Consider the following 24,570-nt stretch of genomic DNA (forward strand, 5'->3'; position numbering starts at 1 on the left):
AACTGAGCAAAAGAATGAAAAAAGGGGAGTTTTAAAAATACTAATAGGATTTCATGCATCCCTAAAAAATAATATAAAAATAAAGTGCTACAAGACCAAAGTATTTTACCCATGCTTTTACTGATTCTGTGTTCAGTTCCTTTGCTCTCTTTGATGTATCCGTGAAGTTAAACTATATGCTTTAAACAGTGCAGTGAACTATAATATTTTTATCTCTGCTTTATGCTAAATTCCTCTAGCTTCAGACACACACAAAAAGCACATTATTGCTTTAAATATGGAACCCATGTTTAAGCATCAGAGCTCGGGATTTTCAACCTCCTCTATTGACAGAACCATAAATCATGTTAAAGTTAAGTGAATTACTGTAGCGTGGAACTATAGCTTTAACAATGTTTATGTAGTATCAGCTTACCATCTACAGAATGAAAGGGGAAAAAAACACTGATATTAGAAATGGGAATGTGGAGTCCTATTAACTTAACAGCAATATATCACTCCAAAGTCACAGATTCCATTACCATGCCCTTTTTAGTATCAAAGCAGAATTATATCATCACACACATAAAGGTTGTGGTTTTTAAGAGAATTTACATTTCTATTGTAAACTTATCAACTGCATTTCATTATAAGGAAGACATGATATATTCTCCTAGCAGTAGTTTTTATCTTATATATGGGAATACATCATGTGTATTAAAAAAAATAATATGCAAAAGTTGCCAGCATTTCATGTGAAGTAGGAATTCTACAAATAGGTTAAATTAGGGGTTTTTTTTTTACCTCTAGCTATGGTCTTGGAAGGGAGGAGTGCTTTATATAGGTTTGCTTTTTATTTCTGTACCTATGTAATCAGTTCGATAGTATTCTGATCTCCCAAAGGCAGAACAGTTTTGACATGTTTTAAAACAATCTGCTCGAAATAGCTAACTTAACTGGCCCCCTGCCTATGCCAGAATCTGGAACCAGCGCTCAGTTCAGCTCTACAGGTTTTCAAAAGCAGCCTGTAATAGTCACAACCCAGAGTACACCAATAAACCCTGTGCCCAAACACAGCTTTAAGTATATTTTCCTTTTGCTAGGAACTCCATGGGCTCTGGCAAAATGTCCTTCTGCCTCCCACTTGCTACTGCAAAATCTCTTACAGCAAGAGTGTTCCTGAACAAAGGGTCCAGGTGCCTTATGCCACTCTGGTCTTCAGAGCAGGAAAAAGGGGCCGATAGCCAGCCCGACCTGGAGATACCATGGGTGTGTTTTCTCAGCAGTGCTTAGCCGACCACCTACACTTGACTTCTGGAGCTGAGAGACAGATATTCTGCAATTCACTCCTTTTTGATGTCCATGGGCAGGAACAGATCCTCCATCCATCATATTTAGGGTATTTGTATATCTCTTGCATTGGTCAGCCATATATATTGTATTTTGAATGTTCCATCTATGTTCGCCTACGTAATGTGGAAGTATTGGTGATACCTGCATTTTGCCCATGCCAAGAGGGTAAGGCCTATTTTTCTTCTCCCGCCCCATGATTTCCTAGCCTTGTCACTGCAAATGGGAATGCAAGGCAGGATGAGTTTGAACTTAGCTCATCCATGGACCTGACAGACGTGTTACTAAACAGCCCCTTTGCACCATTAAGGGACTTAAGCAAGACTTAAGTTTTCCACTGATCTGCATTCCCTTCAAAGGGCTGGTCCTAGGACTGGTCAGTCCTACCCTCAGCAGCTCAATATTTAAGTAGAGGCAAGTGCTTGCTAACCTGAATAAGAGATTGCTCTACATTTATCACCCTAAAGTCTGTTCCTAACGGGCAGTAAGAAAAACTGGGACTTTGAGAAACCTTTGAAAGAGTTACGGGACCACAGCTCCCATTGAAATTCAAAAGCAGTTAATGAATTCTCTCAGGACCTCTGCAAATCCCAGCCCAAGTTTCTTAATTATTTTTTTCTTGTTTGGGTAACTGCTTTCATCACAAAAATCTGTGGGCTTAAAGCTATTGTTTTAGGCTTCTATTCTTTACCTCTTGTATTGTATTATACACAGAAGTGTAAGTTCCTTTCAACAAATTTGGATTATTGCCAGATCTCCTTATTAAAAAGTCACTCTTCATATTTCCGATAAACACAGCTGTTTCATGGTGTTTGAAAGCATTTCACATCAGCCAGCATGGTGGCTTAGCCAATTAGTACTCTAATATGGTCAATTTTCAGAATAAGTACCTTTGGGGTACAAAGGGTGGGATACATCTTGCATAATTTGAACTGGCACTTGCATCACTTAAATGCCAGGAGAAAGCTTACAGCATGCAGGGAGTTAAAGCAACTTAGAAGCCTGAAGTGGAAATATCTAGCAGAACAAACTGTTCTATAACATTTCCAGGGAAATGACTTTAAAAAAATACTTTCTTAATTGTAATGAAGCCAATTATAATAGCCTCAAAAACAAGCTGATAAAAATGATCCTGTTTCATTATGATTATAATGTTACTATTTCTAGGAAGATTGATCAATGTTTAATGAGCTATTAATAAACTTAATTCTCACTTTATGGAGAAGGTATCTGAGCATTGTGCCCTGGTGAAGCCAATCCACTGTTGGCCTGGTCTGATGGACTAGCCCTTTGATTCCCTAGACCTCTACTTTGAACAAGCAAGGAGTGCAGGGTGATAGCTGGCTTTTCCTGAGCAGGAGAAAAGCAACGTTAAATGACCTTTTCAAAGACTTTAAACAACTTTATGAAGAAAGAAATTTCATCCAGTCATCTGGACTTGAAGGGGTTGGCAAGGCTTTTTGGAAGACGAGAGGGAAGGTGGATGGATCAATACGTCTCCCCCATATGCTGGGCTGTGCTGGTGGAGAAATCTGTCTGAGCACTGCAGGTGGGACCATGAAGTCCCTTTACCACATGAGTGAGCGCTTCCTGGAAGAGAGAAGATCCCATGCGTCTTTATTAGGACTGCTCCTTTGTTCCAGGAGAAGGGCACTAAATATCTGAAGAAAACTGTAACCTGTTTCAAGTTAACTGATTCTTTATTATCTGATCATTCAGTTGAATAGAATTCACAATTTTGGCTCTTCTTCATTTGCCTTGACATGTGAAGTGCTAACCTATTCAATGAATGCCATTTATTTTATTAGTTAGTTTGTTATTGGCTACTACAAGTCAAGAAGGGAAAAGACAAGACTGGCCTGCATAATCAGATGTTTGAATTCAGCATTCTGAAAAATCCTCTTACTTCTGTGCTGTGCAGCACCACAAACTCATAAAACACTAAAAAATCCAGTCTAGTGTGCAACAGCTGTACTGCATAATTACTTGGCCCTATAGCAGTAGTTTTAAAATACTGGTATATCTGTTGCAGGCCACCATACATTATCATCTCATTTTCAATAAAATGTCTGGGATGTTTCAGATGAGCTTCAATGGAATTACAGTCATGTGTGCTTTGAAATATTTATGCTTGCCTTGAGATGGAAGGATAATTCCTGCCTCCAACTCCCACACACAAATAACAGATTTAATAACGCCAGATAGTCCCGACTCCTCCATACCTACAGCAGGTAGAAATGAAGTTCTGATCTGGAATACACATATTCTCATAGGTTGTAGAAATATTTTATGTCATTTAGTGAGGTCACTAATAAAATATAAATGTCACAGGCTGAAAGACGCCAAGAGAAATACAGTTTGGCAGCATGAAGCTGCTTAGGGATACATAATAAGTCAATAAGTAAATAAATAATAGACAAAGACCTGTTTTATCTTCCATTTGAAGATCTCAAAGAATTTACAGTCGCTGGTTGAGACTTGTAATATCCCATCAGAAGCACATAAGTAGTAATAGCCCCTTGCATCACTCTAGGCATGGTTTTCAGAAGAAATGACTGAATAATTTTTATTAAGCATTTCTGAAAATGATGACTGTAGGGGCTTGTCCATGGAATGGTCGCTTGCCCCTTTTAGAGGCAAACAAGGAGAATAGCAACCTGCTCCACTACCTCGCGTCCTTTAACCGATTAAAAGTGCTTGTGAGGATCCATATGTTTGGAAACACGGTTGTGTTCTGCACTCAGAACTTGTTTGAAAGGCCATTTTTGTGTACACCGGAGTTGGTGCCCACAACACAGCTATCAGAGTAACGGTCTGTATTTGGGCCAGCAGTTTGTAGACGTTAGCATTTAATTCCCTCTCTGTAGTGTAAGGCAGGCACACTTGTAATGTTGATCAGTTTAATAGTAGTAGATTCTTCCTCCGATCAAACAGCCCCTTCTTTTGCCACTTGAGAAATTTGGTATTTCCCAGTCAGAGACTGCACAAACAAACCTTTTGGAGATCATTATTCCATTCATTACTTCTTATGCTAATCCATCTACTCTGAGAAAATGAGCCCTACATGTCAGTATAGGGCACAGACTGAGGACTGATGCCTATTTGGTCTTGTTTCCTTCCCCCAGTCTTTCCCATGCTCAGCAGAAAGCCCTTCGAGGCTGTGCTGAGGAGTTGACCCAGACACCAAAGAGGAACCACTTTCTCCTTATTGTGGCACTTCACCTTCCTGAAGGGTGGTTGATCATTTCTGCATTCATTTTTCTTATCTCTCTCTTTGGGAAGATCACTGACAAATGTTTTCCACTTTGTTTTCTACCCTGACATGCTGAGGAGGTCAAGGCAACAGAGAAAGACCCAATACTTAGATGCCTATGAGTATTTCTAATAAATACAACACATCTTTCATATAGCAAATCAAATTGCTAAATGAAGAGTCGTATCTTGGAAAAGCTAAATACAGTGTGGTCTCAAGCCTAGCTTTGAATTTCCACATGTTCCCTCAGTACAATTTTTTATTCCTTCTTGTTTGATGGAAATAGCATTTTTATCTCCTTTTCACCCAGTGAAAGAAAAGGAATGAATTTGTTCCCAGATGTGTACAAAGGACAGTGCAGTTGCATAACAATTTCAAATAGTATTAATAGATCTGATGCTATTTTTTTATAAATGTTTAAAAAAATCCCAATCTGTTTTTTACTTAATTAGATGTTTGCCACATAAATTTTCATTTCTCACTTTTATCTTCATCCTTCATCTTGCATTTGGCATACAAGAAAAGGGAGAACTATAAAAATAGATACAAAGGAAGAGAGGAAGAATATGGTTTATATCAAAAAAAGGACAGAAAACTTGTATGCTAATGAAAATTTTGTTGTAGTCATCAAAATGATTACCACCAACTTTTGTTGAATGAGTATTCGTGGCAAAATATTTTGACAAGCTCTAAAATGACTGTTGCTCCCAGGAGAAGGTGCTGATACATTCATACCCGTAAAGTAGCTATGACGTAAGTGTCATTAAAGCAGTTACACCTCAGGGGTTGGTGCAGGTGAGATCAGAGGCTGACACTTTGGGTGGAATTCACCTAACCGAAGGTGCGTGTGTAGACTGGAGGTATCTACCTTGGAGCTAGTACTGGTGGGCTCCCTTCATACCCACTGGTGAGCCGGTCAGTGTGGTCACTGAAGTCTAGTCAAAGGCAGTGGTCTATTTTTGGATGAGGTGAACGGCTCGTTAGACACCATTAGTTCTGTTTAGTTCTCCATTGATTCTAAGATAACTAGCTCCACAGTAGACACCCACATTTACTAAGGTGAATCCTACATTATCTCTGCCTTTAATAGCACGCTTCAAAGTTACAGCCTCTCCCAGGAGTTTGGGGACAGGAAAATAACCTTCATTTCTTTCTTTGAAGGTTTGGGTTCTTTATCTGAAGAGTTTTCAAATATACTATAATTTAAGATGCAAACTCAGAACAAAACTATTTGTCTTGAAAGTGAATAAGAAATAATTAACTAGGTTTGTAAAAAAACAAGAGATAAGCCCAGATGTGCAGACAGGTTGAACAGGCTGGGCACACAGGTGTTTGCCTTGGCCGTGGAATAACTGTCAACATTTCCATAACAAGGAGTGTGGGATATGCTGCTTCTTGTTTCCTTTTCCCAAGTGCAGCATTGTGGAGCTGGCACGGCTGTGGGAAGATGCTGTTTTCCAGTTCAGCCCACACTCCACATTATCTAGCTGTTGTAAAATAGGTATAGCCCATGCTTTCAGAAGAGTTTCTCTGGATATACAAGTACTTTGATCAGAGATGGCTGACTGCTGCATGCTGCCTTTTGGTTCCTCATCTCCGTGCTTGCTTTCAGTGGTGTTTTCCTGTTTAGTACCGCACATTTAGTGTGTGTTTCTGTCGTGAATATTTTAAACAGTATTTAGGGGAGGAGACTGGGAAGACGCGTGGGGTTAACAGGGGGAGTTTTCATGGCAAGGATGAGAGCTTCATATTCATCCCATATCAGCACCCCAGGCACGAGTACAGCTCTTTTTGGTGATGGTGTCAAAGCAATCATTCCTATGCAGTCGTGGAGAAAGAAGTACATAGAAGTGCTGCCCAGCCAACCCTTAATGAATGTTTATAGGATAATGCAGTAGGTTTCCTTGCTGCTGTCTCTGAGTACATGTTTTATCCACATCTTCAGGCTCTGAGTTTGCTAATGGTTTAATAATGCTTAAGAAAAAAATTATTAATAAACTGTCATATTATTAAACTGGCAAAGAACAAGACTAAGAAGCAGATTTTAGCTTTTATTCAACTGAGGGTTTTTCATAACATTCATCATGAAATGAGTGCTCGTTTGTATTTGATTTTTGTTAACTTTCATGCATCTCTCCAATTTTTCCAAAAGTGCCAAAGGCTTTTTTTCCCTCTTGTATATTTAACTTACTTCAAAGCCAACACATGAGTTTCTGCAGGATATTTCCTCCCTTGCATAGCCTTTATCTAATCGGTTATGTGTGGTATACCAGTGCAGTATGTGCACATGGACACCCTTGAAAGATTACTAGGCTAGCACGCCAAGGGAGCAACAGGGATGTAACGATGACTGTTTGGTGAGAAATAAACTCCAGTTTACAGATGAGCTTGTGCACAACCGAATCAATTGGCCATTCGAAAGGAAAAGTGCATTCTCATTTTTGAGGGGAAAGGGAGAATTCATAGCACTATGAATGGCAGCAGTTGCTACCTCATGGTGACAACTAACAGTGGAGAGCACTGTTAGCTAACAAGGGTCAAACCCAATATATCTTGAAGGCCAAGGAATTGGGCAAAAGTGTCACATAACGTAGGAGAGCATAAGGCTCTTCAGCTGCGCTTGTAGCTCTGCTGAAATCAGCTGAGGGTAAAATCTGTCGTTGCCAATGGGCTTGTGTACATTACACCTTTACACCTTCACTGTAGTACATTTTCCAGCTGGCTTGTTGGCCCATAAATTCACCAAATTAAACTTCATCCCTGAATGCAACCTAGGGGCTTGCTGAAGATTTGAGCCTAACATTATTCAGGAGAAATGTAAATGTAATTTTCAAAACGATCTCACCACTTTGTGCATGTTCATTAGATGCAAACACGTTACTTAAAATAAATGTTCCTAAACTGAGGTGGAAGAAAAAAACCAACAACAGGAAGCGTTAGACCATCTTTACATTACCAACCATTTAGAGTACAATATAAAATGGATTCAGATGTGCAAATCCAAGTTATATGAAATGTCAATTAAATCAACCCTTATCTCCAAAATACATTTTTTTATTGCCTGATTGATTAGGAGTGCTCTTAAGGTGATGAATAGTTTTCACTTTCACAAAGGACTGCTGATTCCTTTATATGTGTCCACTAAAAACACAGAAAATCCTTTAAAATGTCTGGCTCCGTTTGCTTTCAGGATCTAGATGAAGTGAGTGTAGGACACAATGCGGTCTAATATATTAATTGTGAAGATCAGATGTATAAACAATACTGTACATTTAAAAAAAGACTAAAAGTACAACTACGGTAGATTTAAACTTGTTTTATTTTCCGAAGGCAAAACTCTATATAACTTCTTTGTTTTCTTTCCTATAGCAAGTCCACATGCAACACCATCGACTCTTCATTTTCCAACATCACCCATTATTCAACAGCCTGGGCCATACTTCTCACACCCAGCAATCCGCTATCATCCTCAGGAGACTCTGAAAGAGTTTGTCCAACTTGTCTGCCCCGACGCTGGTCAGCAGGCTGGACAGGTGGGGTTCCTAAATGTAAGGAAGCCGTTTTTATTTCTTCAGAAGTGTTTGTCCTATGTAAAATTAACCATGGGATTATGGGATTATTTTAACAGCATGTTGCATACAGGAACACACCTTGAATAGTCGTTGGAAGAAATAAAAAATAAAAAATGCTGCTACTGCAAAAATATTTAATACAACAACAGAAAACCTCCCCAAAAAACCACTCGACCACATTGTGGTGATATTAACTTAAACTGTCAGAGAAGCCGGTGATACGGTGACCTTTTGGGTCCCTCCACAAATGACTTTGCTGCATGCGTTGTAACCCTGGTGGAACTAGGGTTAACAAAATATGAAGGCAGAATAATTTTTATTAATTATTTTTGAAGTTCAGGGGAGAGTGGGGGGGAAGGAGCAGGAAAAGGGAGGGTGAGAAACAGATGTTTCAGATCAACTAAGTTCATTAAAAAAAAAAAATACTGCCTTATAGCACTTTAGATCAAGTTGACCAGTACTTGAACTCAAGATGTTAAAAGTACAGTTTATTATGGTTTGTTATTTCTGTAAGCAGTTATCTTTTCCCCTTATCTCTATGAAAAATTAAGCAGAGTTCCAAAGCTTCAAATAACCATTTTCATTTTTTTTTAATCAAATAAAGTGAATCATCTTGCTATTATTGAAATAGCATTCCGGTCAAATACAGAATTTATAAATTTTATGTAAATCAAATCTAAAATAATGCTCTGAATATTTCATGAAATGTAATGCATGTAACTTTTTCCAGCCAATGAAGTAATAACTGGCAAAATTACCGTTTCTCTCCTGACATACATACGATTGAAAGTGTTAATGAGAATTAGTTTAATTATTAGCATCTAATTTATTACACTTATTTAATAAGCTATATTGTTCTCAGTGCTTTCCTTTCCCTAGCAGAAAAACTGACTCTACTTATTCCAGCCAGTACTGGCTTTGAATAATGTCTGCAATATGTTAGCAGATACATTTATGTCTAGACAACAAATCAATATAGTGCTTTTCTTTTTCCTTGAGTATTCATTTGCTTAATTTATCCCAAACCATTCAGCATTATGAACTGTTAGCACACTCACAATGAACATGCAGCAGGGGTCTTCTTGGCAGGAAAGGGACCTAATTGTGAGACAAGATAGTGTTTGAGAGATGTCACTAATATATTAGTTTATTAAAGGTACTAGATGTTGGAAAAATAAATATCCCTGAAGGATCGCTTCTTGCTGCAAACGCTAGTAACTGCAGTCTTTGAAGTCAGTGGGAATGCTGTTAAATGCAGATGAATTTGAGGCTTATTTATGCCCTGAACCATTTTTGCTGTAGCACAAGTGTGATTTGCACCTACATGACTTTCAGGCCCTTTGTCAGTGCCAAAGCAGGTGAAATGAAAATAAGGTCCCAAGCATTTGCCAGTCTGAGTATTTTGTCCCCAGTAATTCAGGCTAATGGAAACCCTAACAGGAATTAAAATATTATTTTCTTTAGCAATACTTAGAATATGGATCTGTGTCTAAAGCTGAGCTTTTATCATCAATGGAAAAGCCAATGCTCAGTGCCAGAAGAACTGCAGTGAGATCAATTTGTAGAGTGCTGTCAAAAGTGATCTCATCATTTTTGTCACTAAAATGGAACACCTGATTCGCAGGCTGTCCTGCTTTCTCTTTATAATGGTATTTGGCATCTATCCGTATGGTTTTCAAGTGTCCAGGCTGTGTTACATTTAAAATGTAAACTTAACAATTTGAGGGAAGGGGTGGCTTTTTTTTTTTTTAAGCCCGCTTCTTCTTTTTGTGATACTTAAAAACACTTTTACTTATGGGCAGGTTTTTCTGGTGATTAATTGAAAGACGACACTTGTATAGCTGGGCCCATTCTGCCTGTGACTGACCACATCCCAGACTGAAGGGAGGTTGTTGGGGTTTTTTTCCCAGCATGTAAAACGAAGCAGCTCTAAGTTCAGTCGTTTCTCTGTATGATCCTAACGGCAACTAAACTGTGAGCTATGCTACCGCTAACTCAAAAGGGATGTGGGAGAGCAGTTACTTCAATATATACACGTTCATTTTCCTGTAATAAGATATCAGCATGACTTTAAAGACCACCAAAAATGCTTGTTTTTTCTCTTAATGAGCAGTATCTTTAAGAAATTTACACTCAAGTCTTAGGCACAGATATCCTAAGGGGATAACAAAGGCACAAAACTGGGGGATTTCAGGGGTTAAAAATGCTGCTTCAGCTCTCACTGAGCATGAGTTAGTGGCTGCAGGAAACGTAAAGAGCAGTAGAATTTAATCCAGGGCAGTTCAGACCAGCTGCTAATAGGACCAGTGTTTAAAAGTGAGAATTTCCGTAGTTTCACAAGGTTCACAGGGTTTGAGACAAAGTTACTTGAAGTCTATGGAGAGTTTGACCCAGCACTTTCTTTGCCACCTCTGAAGTAATTGTAAATGTATTGCACATAGCTTTCGACTAGAGTGTTATTACTAGAGGTTCCCAGCAGCTGATTTTTAGTATAATTTTTGTCTGTTTGCTTGTTTTTTGGCAGCCCAATGGTAGCAGCCAAGGCAAGGTGCACAATCCATTCCTTCCTACCCCAATGTTGCCACCACCACCTCCGCCACCAATGGCTAGGCCTGTGCCTCTGCCAGTGCCAGACACAAAACCTCCAACTACATCAACAGAAGGAGGGGCCACCTCTCCCACTTCTCCAAGTAAGTATAGACGCAGCGGGAACCAAGGGCTAACCATCACCGAGTATCGGCTATTCAGAGATGAGGACTGGACTAGCTCTCGGGAAGTAGGAGAGCCCTCCGCTCTGTATGATGGACAAAATTCTGAGCTGAATTTATATTAACGAGAGAAAAAAAGCTAGCTTAAGGTTACAGTTTTATTTCTGACTTTGTTGGCATTTCACATAACCACGGATGAGAGAAATCGAGGCCAGTAGCTAAGCTGTGACTCAGATCTGGGACTTTTGGGATCTTGTTTACTGTCACGAGGAGGCAGTTTGGTATCTCAAGTCAGGCTTCAGAGGATAGATACTACGTGGAAGCCAGGCAGATAGCCTCATGAAAACACTGCTGCTTATACATACTGGGCTAAACTAACAACTCGTTCGAGTTCACTTCATTTATAGTTCTTTAGGGAATAAGTCTTCCTAGATTAACCCAGACGTCCTTCCCTTATGACTTGGTTCCCGAGCCCTGCATTTTGGGCAAGAAGCTATGGTATTTCTTAGGCCCAGGGAGAAAGCTTTAATCCTCTCTCCACCACCCACACGGCTCCCATATGTATTTTGTGTAGCCACAAGTCAAATATACAAATTCCTGGATACACACTTGGGGATACCACTTTGGACTCACTCTGCTGGGAAACAAATGTGATTCAGCTGGATTTGATGCTTTAAAAAAGTCTGGATGTTCAGGGAGTTAATTGTGAAATGATTTAATGAAGCTATGCTCAAACTGACATTTAAAAACAAAAGGGAAGCTTTCAGTGCTTTAATGGCAACTGTAGGGGACTTGTTCCACAGTGAAGGGAGTCCAAATAACATCCACAAACAAAAATCAATCTAATCGAAAGAGCAAATCCCTTTGTGTGCTTTTCAAGCTTATTATTTAAATGCTATATGCAACCATTGCTTGATGTGCAAAGAGGTATTTGCTATTCAGACCATGTGAAGCCTACATTTTTAAAGCTTTATATACTGTTCAGGAGATTTGCACAGGTTCCAAGGGGCATTTTTAAAATCTGGTAGTTCTCGGAGTTTTGCATTGCCTTCTGCTACGCGATAGTGCACAACTGCAAACTCAGCAAGATGCTCTGGCTCGCTTAGAAATTAAAATGGGTTTTAGTATGAGACAGTCTGGTAAGATTGTGAACGTGGTCTTCTAGAATCAGGACTTCTAGAACTGATCAGCAGATTTTTGTTGAGCTAAGAAGTTGATTCATTCCCTCCCCTCCACTCGTCTTTCTGACCTTAGACCAACACTCGTGCTATCAGAAAGTTTTAACGCTCTCTGAAGGGAGATACCGTCTTTTAAGTCCTATCAATAAGATTCAGTGGTGGAATCTAAAAGGTTAATGTTTAGTCATAGTTATCACTGAATACAGTCAGCAATGCCTTACTATTTCCTTGTCTTCAGAACCGGGAAAAATGAAACTAGGTCAATGTATATTTGTCATTACGGTTGTGACTCAGTTTACTGGCAGCGTGTGGTGTCTAAAAGAAAAAAATTCCCAACGTCATTTTAGCAGTAATCTTAATTTTTGTGATACTGTGATCATGTAAACAAGCCAAATGCGTGTCTGGCCTGATTCTCAGCTGGCATAAAAACTGTCATTCGTCCGCTGAAGTTCGCAGAACACCAGCCATTGGTATCGGCTCGGGCTGGTCACTGTGGCTCAGTGTTCATCAGACAGCTGCCACGTTAATTGGGAACCGAGGTTTTCTCAAGAGCAGCCAGTTAATGGTATTTAAACAAAAGATTAGGAAAATAATTACTGTTTGTTAATTAGCTACGCTGATGTCTAAACATATAGTTCTGTACATATTCAGGCATGCATCTTCCTTTTGGTCAGGGTTTTGAATAACAGTGACTTGAGTTGTAAAGAAGCATATAATTTAATTTAGGGACCAATTTTACAGAAAAATAGATTATAGGAAATACTTTCTAAGGAAAAATACTACATATATACCAAAGCCAGTGGAATTGGCTGGCCGCATAAGGAGAACATCAAACCGAAGTTCGTAGCCTTGAATTGAGAGTTTACCGGCAGGGCCCACTGGACTCCATTTAGTGTGTCAATCAGTACCAACCCTCCATTTTCATCGGTGTTTATTTTTTTTCTTAACTAAATATTGGCCTTCAAATAGCAAGCGCAGATTCACCAGAGTTTTATAAAAGCCGCACAAAAAGGTGTTTTCCATGGTTACGAACTGGTCGAGTGCACCGGTTCTGGGAGTGTCGCTGGGTTATGGCTGACTGCCCTGCAGAGCTTTAGGATATTGGAAAGTCACTTATGCAACAAAGGCAGGAATGATGTTAGATTTTGGCCAGACTCGCTCCTTAGCTGCGTGGAGGAGAATGAAGGCCCCCCCGCAAGGAAATGGAGTGAAAAGGGTTGGCATTTGCTCCATTCTCCTTCCCTTTTTTGGTCTAGCAGAAAGCCCTCTGCAGAAACAAAATGCAGTTACAGCCCTACCAAAAATTGGAATATGGCCTTCCTGAGGGGTGCAGGAGCCAGGAGCAGCTGTTCAATACAGCGTGGCCTCCTGGGAATGAGAGCTAAAAATCACAACAAGGTGGTTAATGATTCTCAGAGCAATAGTGAAACTCTCCAGCTGTGACATTAACCAAAACACGAATGTTAGTGCTGTCCAAGGAAGGAAGAGCCCCTGGAGATGCACACCGGGGATTTGCCACTACTGGGTGGCCAGACATGCTCTGGGAGCTGAAAATTTCAGCTGCGAATCCTATCCCTCTGGAAAGCCAGCATTTTCCTCAGTGAGATGACACAATGGAGATGGGATTCATGACGTTTGGGAGGGGTCATTTTTCCTCCATAAAAAGCCTTTTCAATAGAACACATCCGTGGTATCAGAAGCAGTCCCAAAATTATCTTATCTCAGATCTCTTCTCAATTTTGTTTGGTTGGTAACTCATAACAAACAGAACACAATATTTTCGTGAACTTGACAGTTTCTGGGTTTAATACTCATTGCCCAAAGAAAACACCACCTCCACTAGATGCCAGTTGGGCTTTATCGCTATCATAACTGAATCTGAGTGTTAGAATCTGTGGCCCTCATTCCAATGCAGAGTCTAAGATACTGCCATCCTGTACACCATGATTTTTAAAGAGATTTTTTTTAAACTAAATGTTATTTTCTAAGGTTCACAACGCTACATGGGGAGAAACGTAGCTATTTTCCCTTGTTGGGCAAGATCGTTATCGGTTAATGTCCCTTTGCACAAAGGAGTTTTCGTGTTAAACAGCATTTGTGTCAGGATGAGAAGAATGATCTTGTGGCTATAGTACTGGATTCATAATCAGATTGGATTTCTCTCCCCTTCTCTGCTATGCATTGACTGAGCACCCTCTGGGCAAGCCATTTGAGCTTTCTGTTCCCTCCTTTCCCCATCCATAAAAAAGAGGGTGATGACTGTATCATTTAATTTGTTAGAATTTGCAGTTCCCTCTCAGACGCTCAGCTGCAGAATGCATTGCGGTAGGAATTGCTGTATTGCACCGCGTTCCTCTGGTTAATTCTCTCGCTACAACTCCACAGCAGTTAACTGACTCCTAGTCCTTTGCAAAACAGCACAGCTCTTCATATCAAGCACCTGTCGTTTCGGTCTGTAAAAGAGAGACCTAGTTGTACATTAGGTTATCGCTCACCCCAGTCATCTTTACCAACCAAAAGTTTATTTTTTTAATCCAGAACTATCTGATAAACGACACACTCCTGTACTTAATAAAAATTATTTCAGGAAAGTATATTTTAAATTAACATTGTCCTACTGCAGGCAACTTTAAAAGAGATAACATTCCCAAAACTGTTTGTTTGTCTTGTCTTTCATACAATTTCTTGCCATTTTGGCTAAATATCAAAGCTGTCTGTGTGAGCAAATGTTCTTTCTCTGCCAGCTCCTGTTTCGCTTGTTCCTGAAGTGAAGCATCATAGCAAATTTGTGGCATCACATTCATTTCCTTGGCTATGGGCTATGATGTTGCAAACAATCCTTAGTGAATTCCAGTAGCGGAAAGACTAGGCTGGGCAGGAAGATGGGCCAGCTATCAGCTAGCGTAAACTAGTGTAGATCTATGCAATTCCCATGGAGCAAAGCTGATAAAGATCAGGAGAAGATCTGCCTGAGAGACCTTTCCATGCTTTGGCTTTTCCCTTCCCTAAAAAGAAGTTTGAAGACCCCACCATAGGCTTAGTCTATGTATACTATAATAGAACATGACCCAGCTTTAACCAGTGAGAACAGTTTGCCCCGTCCCAATCCCAGGACAGAGTAGAGGGATCAGAAGTGGTAGGACTTCCAGAAATCCCACTTCCGTGTCAAAAAGGGCATTTGTACGAAGACAGTAAGATACAGCTAGAAGCTGTGTTGGTGATGGTCTAAGCAACACTCAGTACTGCTCCCTTTTCTGAACCAAATTCCACCATAACAGGAGTCACTGCTAATGTGTATTCCATGTCAGTTTGATATTCGGAGCCAAAACGGCCCCTTGAAATTCACAAACATCTCGTGACATTTTACATTGAGGTGGGACTAGCATTTTGGGAGAGTCCAGTGTAAAGCCTGCTCTGCATGTGTGTAGTTTTGGTACTCTTCGCTTCTTGGCTCTTGCAATGTAATTACATGCCCTTAAGGAAATACCAAGCTGACATCCAAGTATTTTCAGAAAGCAAGTTAAACATGGTTTGAAGCATTAGGGAAGAAAGGTATACATAGTAATTCACCCAGCAACGTTTGAGGGGACTGTTGTGTGTATTACACAGTTTTCAAATGTTTTAGAATTTTTGTTTGAACAGAGAAGCCATTTAAGACAGCGTTCTGATGGTTCCCCTTTGATTTTATACCAAATATCACAGCAAAAGTATCTGCCAACAGGGAACTGTAAACAAGATCTTGAGTTCCTTCCCTTCTGAGTGGAACTTACCTGCTCCAAGGGATTAAATGGCCTCTCCACTCATTCTGCTTCCTTAAAAGTAGACCAGAAGAACCAAACAACATATGTTTGAATTTTGAGTTTTAACTTAATTTTCCCCACTGCAGAAGGATTTTTGTTTTCTTGCACAACATAGGGTTCAGTAGTTAGTTAAAAAAAACCCCACAACCTCACTATAAAACAGTACAGAAGAATCTTAATCCATGACACTAGCAACATAGATAGACCCTTTGCAAATTTTTGGCTTCTTTGAATTACTAAGCAAATTAACATGGTAAAAAGGCAAGGAGAACATCTCACCAAATCCACGCAGTTCATTTCTTCTTTGATTTCCAGATACGAATAACAACCAGTGTACCTGTTCCTACTCTAATACGCAAGCTGCACTGCAATTTGCAAAATAATCTCAGAAAGATGAATTAGTGCACTTAAAAATGCCTTTAAAATTTTGTGAAGGAAAGGCGTTCCTTGCATGATTTTTGCAAGCGCTAGCAAAGCATTAGCTTTTTGGAGAGAAAAGCTCGCCTCACCAGAAACAACTGGGAAGAATTCATTCTTAGAAGTCAGGAGTGCCCTATCTCCGCTCAGATCAGTAAGAAATGAAGATCTGCAGTTCCTGGGGTGATTTCAGGGGAATGCTCTTTGAGAAAGTGAAGCTGTCTGATGTCATTGTAAGAATCAGAAGGCATCACGAGACATTTGTGAGACTTGGGTAGAGAGGAGAGGGAAGGATGCGGTTCTGCATGCTCATAGACCTAGGAACTCCTTGCCAAAGGGTTTTGTGGTAGCAAAATGTTTACATGGGTTCAAGGGCAGATGGGGCATTCATCAGTGAGAAATCCCTTGCGGGCCATTAAATACAGGGAGTCCCCGAGCTGAAAATAATCATAGGGTGGGAAAGAATATGGGAAAATAAATGTGTGACCTGTTTTGACTCTTCCCTATGCATCTGCATACGGCCCTGTAAGAGAAAGGACAAGATGGAGCATTGGTTTGATTCAGTACAGTCTTAAACCAAAGGCTCCTCCAATGTAATTAATGCCTTTTCACTAAACACTTTGCCTTCAGAAAGGCAACAGGCTTTCATCTCCACAGACAACTCAGTGTCTTCTCCGACTCTTAACTTGCTTTAGTTTTTTGTAACATTGAGGCCTGAACATTATATTTAGCCTGAGTGGAATTTGGCAAGTAACTTTCCGTTTAACATTGGTTTTTGTCTCTTCATTGGATAGTTAGATTGTCTGGGGATTTTATTCAGCAGAATGCATTCCCATAAATATATTTAAAATAGACAGAATCGCTGTTTGTATTAAGGCGCCTATTTGGGTTATTAGAATTTAGATCTGAACATGCAAAAAAACTGAAGAAGGGAGAAGATTGCATGGGGGATTTTCAAAGGAGAGGAGGACTGAAAATGCATTGAAAGCTTTTGGATGTGGAAGTACATCGCATTGTGGACAGTTGCAGTAGAGAATATAATGCAACAATAAAATCATTAAAGTACTTCAAGTTTGGAAGTAATCTGGGTTCTTGGCTTGCATTGCATTTAATAGCTTTACATTTATGGGAGCCATTCCAGTTTTTAAAGGCAGCTTCAGCCTTCAGACTGATTGCACTTACCACCCCAGTGAAACTGCAACCCATTAATTTTTTACCGAAAGGATCTTCCTAGTTTGTCAAACACATCAAGTGAACATTTTAGAGAGTGCAGACCACAGCAGTATGAAAACCAAAACTTTATACTGAGAGAGAAGGTTGGATTAGCATGAAATAAGGGTCCGATTCTGTTAATAAGCGCTTCAGTGAATTCACTGCTATACAAAACCTCGTTAAAACTGGAGATACTGCATATCCGAGTGAAAAGAGTCGGGCCGTCCCAGCACCTACAGCAGTCTCTCATGCTGTCCCCCACACGGGACGGGGGCCCGCGCAGGCGACCCCAGCCCACTTGTCCCCGAGCGCACATCGGTGCCGCCCTGCCTGGCAAGGAGCCGTTCCCCAGCCGCCTACTCCCCTACGTGTTTATACCCCGTCATTAAGACCAAACCTTTCCAGTGTCTAAACCCAAACTCTCGCTCTCTAAAACGTTTGCACATTTCTATGTTAAACATCTGCTTAGGTGGCTCTGAGACAAGTGTGTTTTTGGTGTTGTTCGTGTGCAATCTAGTGCCGCTTCCTCAACGCATGTGTCCCTTCCCTTCACAGCCTACTCGACACCCAGCACCTCCCCCGCAAACCGGTTCGTCAGTGTTGGACCACGGGATCCAAGCTTTGTAAATATTCCTCAACAGACTCAGGTGGGCCGCTTTCGACTTCTCTGTATGCCTGCAGCCTCTTCTTCTTCTTCAGTGTACTCTAACGTGTCCCCGCGGAGCCAGCTGCATTGCCGCTCTCACTTCACCCACATGGTCTCAGTAACTACAGTGAAATGTCACTTGCAGTTTGTTTGTCTGTTGTGTTTTTGTTTTGGTTTTGTTTTTTTTGGGGGGGGCTTATGTAGTAATAACGCCGCTTTCGTAACTGGAAAGATCTCTCTTGCTTTCTTGAGATACTGGCTTCTAGCGCACGAGTTTTTTCCTCTAGGATTTTTTGCTCCAACCTGTTCCCTAGGCAGTGCATTGAATTGCGTATGCAAAAGGAGTTCAGAGAGAGCCATCAGGTAACAGGGCACCTTAGTTCCTCCACCAGATACAACTGGAGACTGCTCCAATGACTTCCATGTTAAAAAAAAAAAAAATAGCCTTGAATTCCTGGTTGGCCGTTTGCATGGTGGGCTTTGAGCAAGCAGGAGATTTTGTAATTGCGAGCACATCTGTTTCCTTACACAAAGAGAAAGAAGTCCAGTTGAGGCAGGCCTATAAAGCTGGGTTAACTGAATTCATAGTCCTGCTATGGTCAAATCAGAAGCTCAAGTAAACATTTGTGTTTCTTTAGGAGAAGGACGAGGTTTAAATGTGCTTTTTCCAAGCTGTATCAAATTCCCAGGGTCGATTAAGAAAATAGTTGTTGGCAGTTTTGTTAGCAGCTAATTTGAGCCAGATGTTGAAAAAATTAAGTCTGTGCTTAATATCACGTTATCATGGGGGGAGAAGGTATAAAAAAGTGAGCAGAACTAGTGCTTTAGGACAACTGTAGTTTGTAGTTTTAAGTGATTGCTTGACTGCGTTACAATTCTTTCAAAGGTCAGCAGCAAGAAATATTTGTCATTTTGTTTTGAGCTGGTTGTGATGACTAAAAAGTAATAATTCAAAGAGCTAGCAAATTGGGCAGTACTACTCTTAGCTCTTGTGAGTTCTTTCAAATCGTTTATATGCATCTGAATAGTTAGTGTACAGACTAATGGCTGTCCCATGCCACAGTCCAGTATATGCATGAAGACAGACTCCTCGTTGAGATGGCTTCAGCACCTACGCTGTCAATGAGACACAAGTCACTCGTTACCAAAGATTTTCACTTTACAGGGCTGCAACCAGATGCCTGTGAACCCAATGTGTTTTCTTGCTATCTGTTCTTTGTGTACAATTTGTTAGGGGCTTTAGTTTATAGCTCTGTCGACAGCACAGGTTAAACGACATCGAATCTCAAACCTTCTCTGCATTAAATAGGGTCACAGAAGGTACACCAGCAGTGCAGAGTGGGGTGTTAACCCATCGGGTTCTGATTTTTTCTTTCATGCCTTCCCAAAACGCAGTCTGCACCCCACTTTTCAGGCCTCTTCCTTTATTCAATTTGTGTACGTGACAAGTTTTCATGCGCCTTCACATTTAAATCTTATTCCTCCAGTCGTTTTAGAAACAACTGGAATACAGAGAAATACATTCAAATTGAGAAACAGGAATGCTAAGGTACACTGTTAAAGCCCTTAAGCATTTGGTCTTTTCCTTCAGAGCTCAGGAAACTTGAAACCCTTTGGAGAATGCTACTTACCTTTTCCAGAAGACTTGAAAAACTACTAGTTGGTAAATTGATTATGTAGTAAGACACAACAGTATTAAGTCTCCAAAATATTTTAACCTTATTTGCATCCTGCAGCCTAGGTTTCCCAGAGAAGTTTGTTGACTGTAAACTTTTATCCTCCTTATTTATGACTTAAATCATTTTGAAGTGCACCAGCCTTACTTTAAGTGCTTCTATGTAATGCAGTATAGTGAATAACAATGCTGTACAGTGAAAAACAATACTCAAGCACAGCTTTCAATTAAAGTCAAACATGCTGCAGTGGGTAAGGAGACTGACTTCCAGGCTCTGACTCCGCCTGCATCTCCGTACTTCTATACATCATTACACCACCACAACCCACTTGATACTAAATATATAATTTATCAGCAAAACTCACTACGTATTCATGAAACAACTCTGAAGTTGACTGTGTTTTAAATCAGGGAAGTGAGGTAAAAATACTAGCTGCAATGATTTGGGATTTACTTAGTGTTTTTCTAAACAAAGACATGCTTTTGTACTCTTTTTGCAAGGCATTAGCATATAGGACAATCACGATATTTTCAAAATGAAAATATAAAAACACACAGGACTATGTTATTAAAAGCAGCTGGGGTGGCTGCTTTCCATCAGGATTTTTATAGTAGGTTCAGAGTCAGCCTAAGATATGGGTCCTGAGGACCACTAACTGTCAGGCCACACAGCTCCCTTGGACAAGAGGGAGTGGCAAATGCTCAGAGCTTCTGAAAGTCAAGCTTAAATTTAAGGGTTAAGCAACTCTTTACTGCTGGATCAACAAAATAAAAACGAAGACCATATCTGAATGTCTGCTTTTTGAAAATTACAGTCCAGCTACAAGCTATAAGAAAACATTATGGTCAGCTTTTTGGTGGCTCTGATTTTCCCTTCCAGTTGGTGGGTCATTTGAGTTATGCATCATTATTAGTCTTAAAATGCTGCAAAAGTGAGTCTGTGCACAGGGATGCAACAGCGCCGTTCAGCAGAAGTGGCATTTCCCATACATGGGCATTCACAGGCTTTCACAGAACATTGGAATAAAATCGCAGACAAATGTACAACATTGGCATGGCTGGGTTTGAGCAAGGATCATTCTGTCCTGGGCTGTTTTTAAACAACCAAAACCAGTACATGCCTTTCTTAATGGGCATTATAAAAATTAGCAGTAAACACTGCCATTAGCAGTATGTTCTAATTTATGTCAGATTGCTTCAAATATAATTCCCTTAAAGGAATTTTATATAATTTATATAATATTTAGAAAAAGGCCATCTTCCTGTGTCAACAAAGGTTGTAGCAGGAGGACAACTCCACGACAGAAGAGACCAGGAAATAAACTGACGTAAGTCAGTAGTTCTGATTCAGTAACAAAGGCCCCAAAAGGGCTGTTGGCTTTGTCTGGTTTTAGCAGCCTCAAAACTTTTCAGTTGGTTTGTTTTTTCAGACAGTGCCTCTGCTTACGCCATCCATCACTCTGCCGCTCCAGCGGCTCACCGCATAATTGTCCTATCTGGGGGGTTATTTGAATCTAAATTTCTGTTTGAGCTATTAGAAGAAACACTTGACTTGGCATCCTCTGTATATGTTGACAAAAAGGCACAGGTGTTGTAACCTTTGCTTGATAAATCATTTACTTTTGCTACTTGACTCGCAAGCAATATGGGGGCATCGGCTTTTTAACTGCCTTTTCCATATGCAAATCAGAAATACAGTATGCCTGGGGTTCACAGTCTTTAGTTTCAAAAGCAAGCTGGTCTAGATACCTCATGACTAAGTAATAGATACGTCTCTTGTATTGCCAAGGACTTGTAATAAGGAGAGTGGTAGAGGAATGGGAAAGTACCATCACATTAATTAGGGACTAGCCTATCAGTAGCAGCAACACTAATAAAGAATAAGAGGTTCTGAGTTTTGGGTAGGGTTTTTTATCCTAACCAAGTGATAAAAGTAATTGTGAAACACAGGATGTGTGCTCAGAGTATGTGCAGCTGGTAACCCTAAACTAGCAACCTGCTCTTTGTGACCGGAGTCTGCATTGTCACTCGCTGCTCTAAACGGCGTTTGCTGATCTCTAATGCCCTCGCTTTGCTCTGTAGTGCAGAATTCCTTTAGGGATCGTAAGTATTCCGTGTGCTGCAGCTCCACTTCACACTAAACATTGTTTACTAGGCTGAGTCCTGTCTGCCACCTACTTACCCTACTTGTACTTTGGATGCTAAAAACAGCTCCTGAGCAACACATGCCGGCTCCATCTAATCACTCCTCCCTGCCAGCAGCCCATGTGCCTTGCACAGGAAGGTTACGAGGATGCACAGAACAGAAACTGCCTCCCACCACAGGCACCTAGGCAGAACATCAACTGCTTTACCACCTGTGAGAAACTAAATGGCGGTCTTCTCTGCTTAAGAGAAAGTGTATCATACTCCCTCTTGACCAGCTCTCTAATGTAAATATGCTTTATATCAGATCCATCCCAGTTAGTTTCTAAAACTTAGTTAAGCGCAAAACCAAACGGTTATTCCCTTACCTTTCTCTAAGAAAAGATAAAACTATTTTCTAGAAGAACAGAAGTAGAAGCTCTTCCTGCTTCTGCCTTTGCACAATCCCAAAGTTACAGTCAGTAAGCCAAGGGTAGTGAGCCAAGGTCTCGTCCTTTCACACTTTCCCTGGTGGGGCCCTAGAGCCACCCAGCTACAACGGTGCTGAAGATAGAGTTCGTCCTTTATAATGCAAAACAACCGAAACAAAAAGCCCATAACTTACCTAGTAGACCGCAATAAAGTATAAGAAGAAGCCCCAGAATCAAACAGGCTTACCTAGGCAGCAAAATGACCAGTATGAACACCAGCAAGCTCCGAAGCACAGCCATGCGCTGGGTACCAGCCTCGTAAAGACCAGGTACAACAATGCACGCTGTGAAACACATCTATAAAAGAGTAACGCTGCCCTAGAGTAGGTTGGGGGGGGAAATTACTGAAGTTTAGCAAAATATTTATAGTATAAGGAAATTGCTAACTTCTTTAGATCTACTTCTGTTCACTGCCTTTCCTGAGTTACACAGTGGTATCTTTGTAGCTTCTTCTTTTAGGCTTTTATTTATCTCTAAAAAACCACCTTATGCCTCAGGTGCATATACAAACCTAATTGTACAATTACTTTCTTTTCAGGAGACAAGGGAAAGACTATTTTACTTCCCCACAATCCTTTTAGAAAGCAAACTTGCAACCTGCAATTTTTCACTGGCAGCACTTTAAAACAAAGGGCATGAGAAAAAAATGAGCTTTATGCTGTGTCCCGTAGGTTAGCAGATGTGAGCTCTGTCAGACAAGGGAGGGAGGCACATTCCGGAGTAGATGGTCCTTCTGTGATAACAGCCAGTCACTGCTGCCTCGACACTTAATTCGGAGGAATGTAGTGCAGGTGATGCCCCTCGCCGAGGCCGGAGGTGGCGCGGGCAGGTGGGAGGCAGGGAAGCAGTCTCGCAGGTAGCAAAGCCCAAAAGCGTATAGGATTCATAGATCAAAGTCAGCACCTTGAGTAGGAAGCTAATGCAGTTCCTCCAGAGCTATCGCTCCTACAGCTGAAACTGCGTAGCTGTTTTGTGCCCAGGTTCCATTGCCACCCTATGGAAGAAAGAAACCAGTGCACACATTTTTCTTTTGACAAATAAAACATGTGCCTCGCTTCACGAGGATTTTCCTTTTTTGCTTCTCCCCGAACCTCTGCCACAGCGTCCTGCCCTTTGCACCACCAGAAAGGGACGCAGAGCTGCCAGGCTCGTGCACAGCTCGTGTCGATGTGCTTTATGAAGGAGTACCTCAAGCTGCCTGTCCTCTTCTGCCTCTGCAGCCTTCTCTCTTTCTCCCAGCAGCCAGGAATTGCTCTGGTCAGACAGGCAGTGCCTGCTGGCCCTGGGGAGGAAGGGTAGGGTCAGGCTGACCCGCTATCGCTGCAGCATGCTAACAGCTGAGCCACCGCTTCACTTCGCAGAGCAGTTCATGGTCAAAATATGTGTACGGGGTGCGTGTGGCTTGTACATTGCAGTGGACGTGCAGAGAACATGAGAGGCTGCAGGAACAAGATCAGGCCTTTTATTTTGGGGGTTCTGAGCTGAACTATTTATAAGCCAGGTCAGCGCTACTTGTTGCTTAGGTGACTGTTCCTCCCCAGGATAAGAATACTTACCCTCCAGGCTAAATGCACCACTTGTGTTTGAGCATGAATGAAGATGAAGAACACTCATTTGGAAGCATTTGTTCAAATCAGTTCAGCCCCTTGAGAGCTACATATTCCATAAAGTAACCTCCCTCAGCCAGCATGCACGGCTTTGGAAGGAACTTAAGCTGCAAAACACTTTTAAGCAGAGACTTGACTGCCCCTTTCCCTCTCCTGGCCCATAGCAGCAAATGTACTGGCAGGTTCAGAACATCATTTAAATGCAGGAATATCATCTCTCCTGGGTAAAGAACAGAAATAGACTAGATACAAAACCCACAGTTTTGGGGTATGGGATGTCGACTTTCTAGAGCTGCTGAAGTTAGAGGGGTCACTTTCCTTCCAAACCCGGCAGGAATCTATGGGCTTTCCCATATTGGCACTGGGAAGTGAGAGCTGGTCTCCTCTGACCTGGAGCAGAGTTACACAGTGCCCAAAGTGCCATCTGAATTTTAGATTGTTCCTGAGCGTATGTGGGCCCTATACCCTCATGGATTGCTTTCCTACTAGAGATTTGCAATACATATAAGAAATGAGAGACCCAAAACAGATGAGAGGCAGAACCATTATAGTGAACAG

At 41.0% G+C, this 24,570-nt stretch overlaps 1 protein-coding gene across 21 annotated transcripts in view; it reads left to right on the forward strand.

Moving 5' to 3' along the window:
* Nucleotides 1-24,570, forward strand: part of NFIA (nuclear factor I A) — a 357,955-nt gene that overhangs the window by 309,978 nt on the left and 23,407 nt on the right. For 12 of the 21 annotated variants that reach the window (XM_054833068.1, XM_054833065.1, XM_054833074.1 and 9 more), the window contains 3 exons: nt 7,952-8,130; nt 10,679-10,844; nt 18,025-18,116. In XM_054833068.1, coding sequence (XP_054689043.1) covers nt 7,952-8,130; nt 10,679-10,844; nt 18,025-18,116 — 437 coding nt within the window. The remainder of the gene's footprint in view (nt 1-7,951; nt 8,131-10,678; nt 10,845-18,024; nt 18,117-24,570) is intronic. The other 9 variants (XM_054833067.1, XM_054833077.1, XM_054833081.1 and 6 more) reach the window with 2 other exon arrangements.

The sequence above is a fragment of the Grus americana genome, chromosome 8 (genome assembly GCF_028858705.1).
Source record: "Grus americana isolate bGruAme1 chromosome 8, bGruAme1.mat, whole genome shotgun sequence".
In the NCBI taxonomy this organism is placed as follows: Eukaryota; Metazoa; Chordata; class Aves; order Gruiformes; family Gruidae; genus Grus; species Grus americana.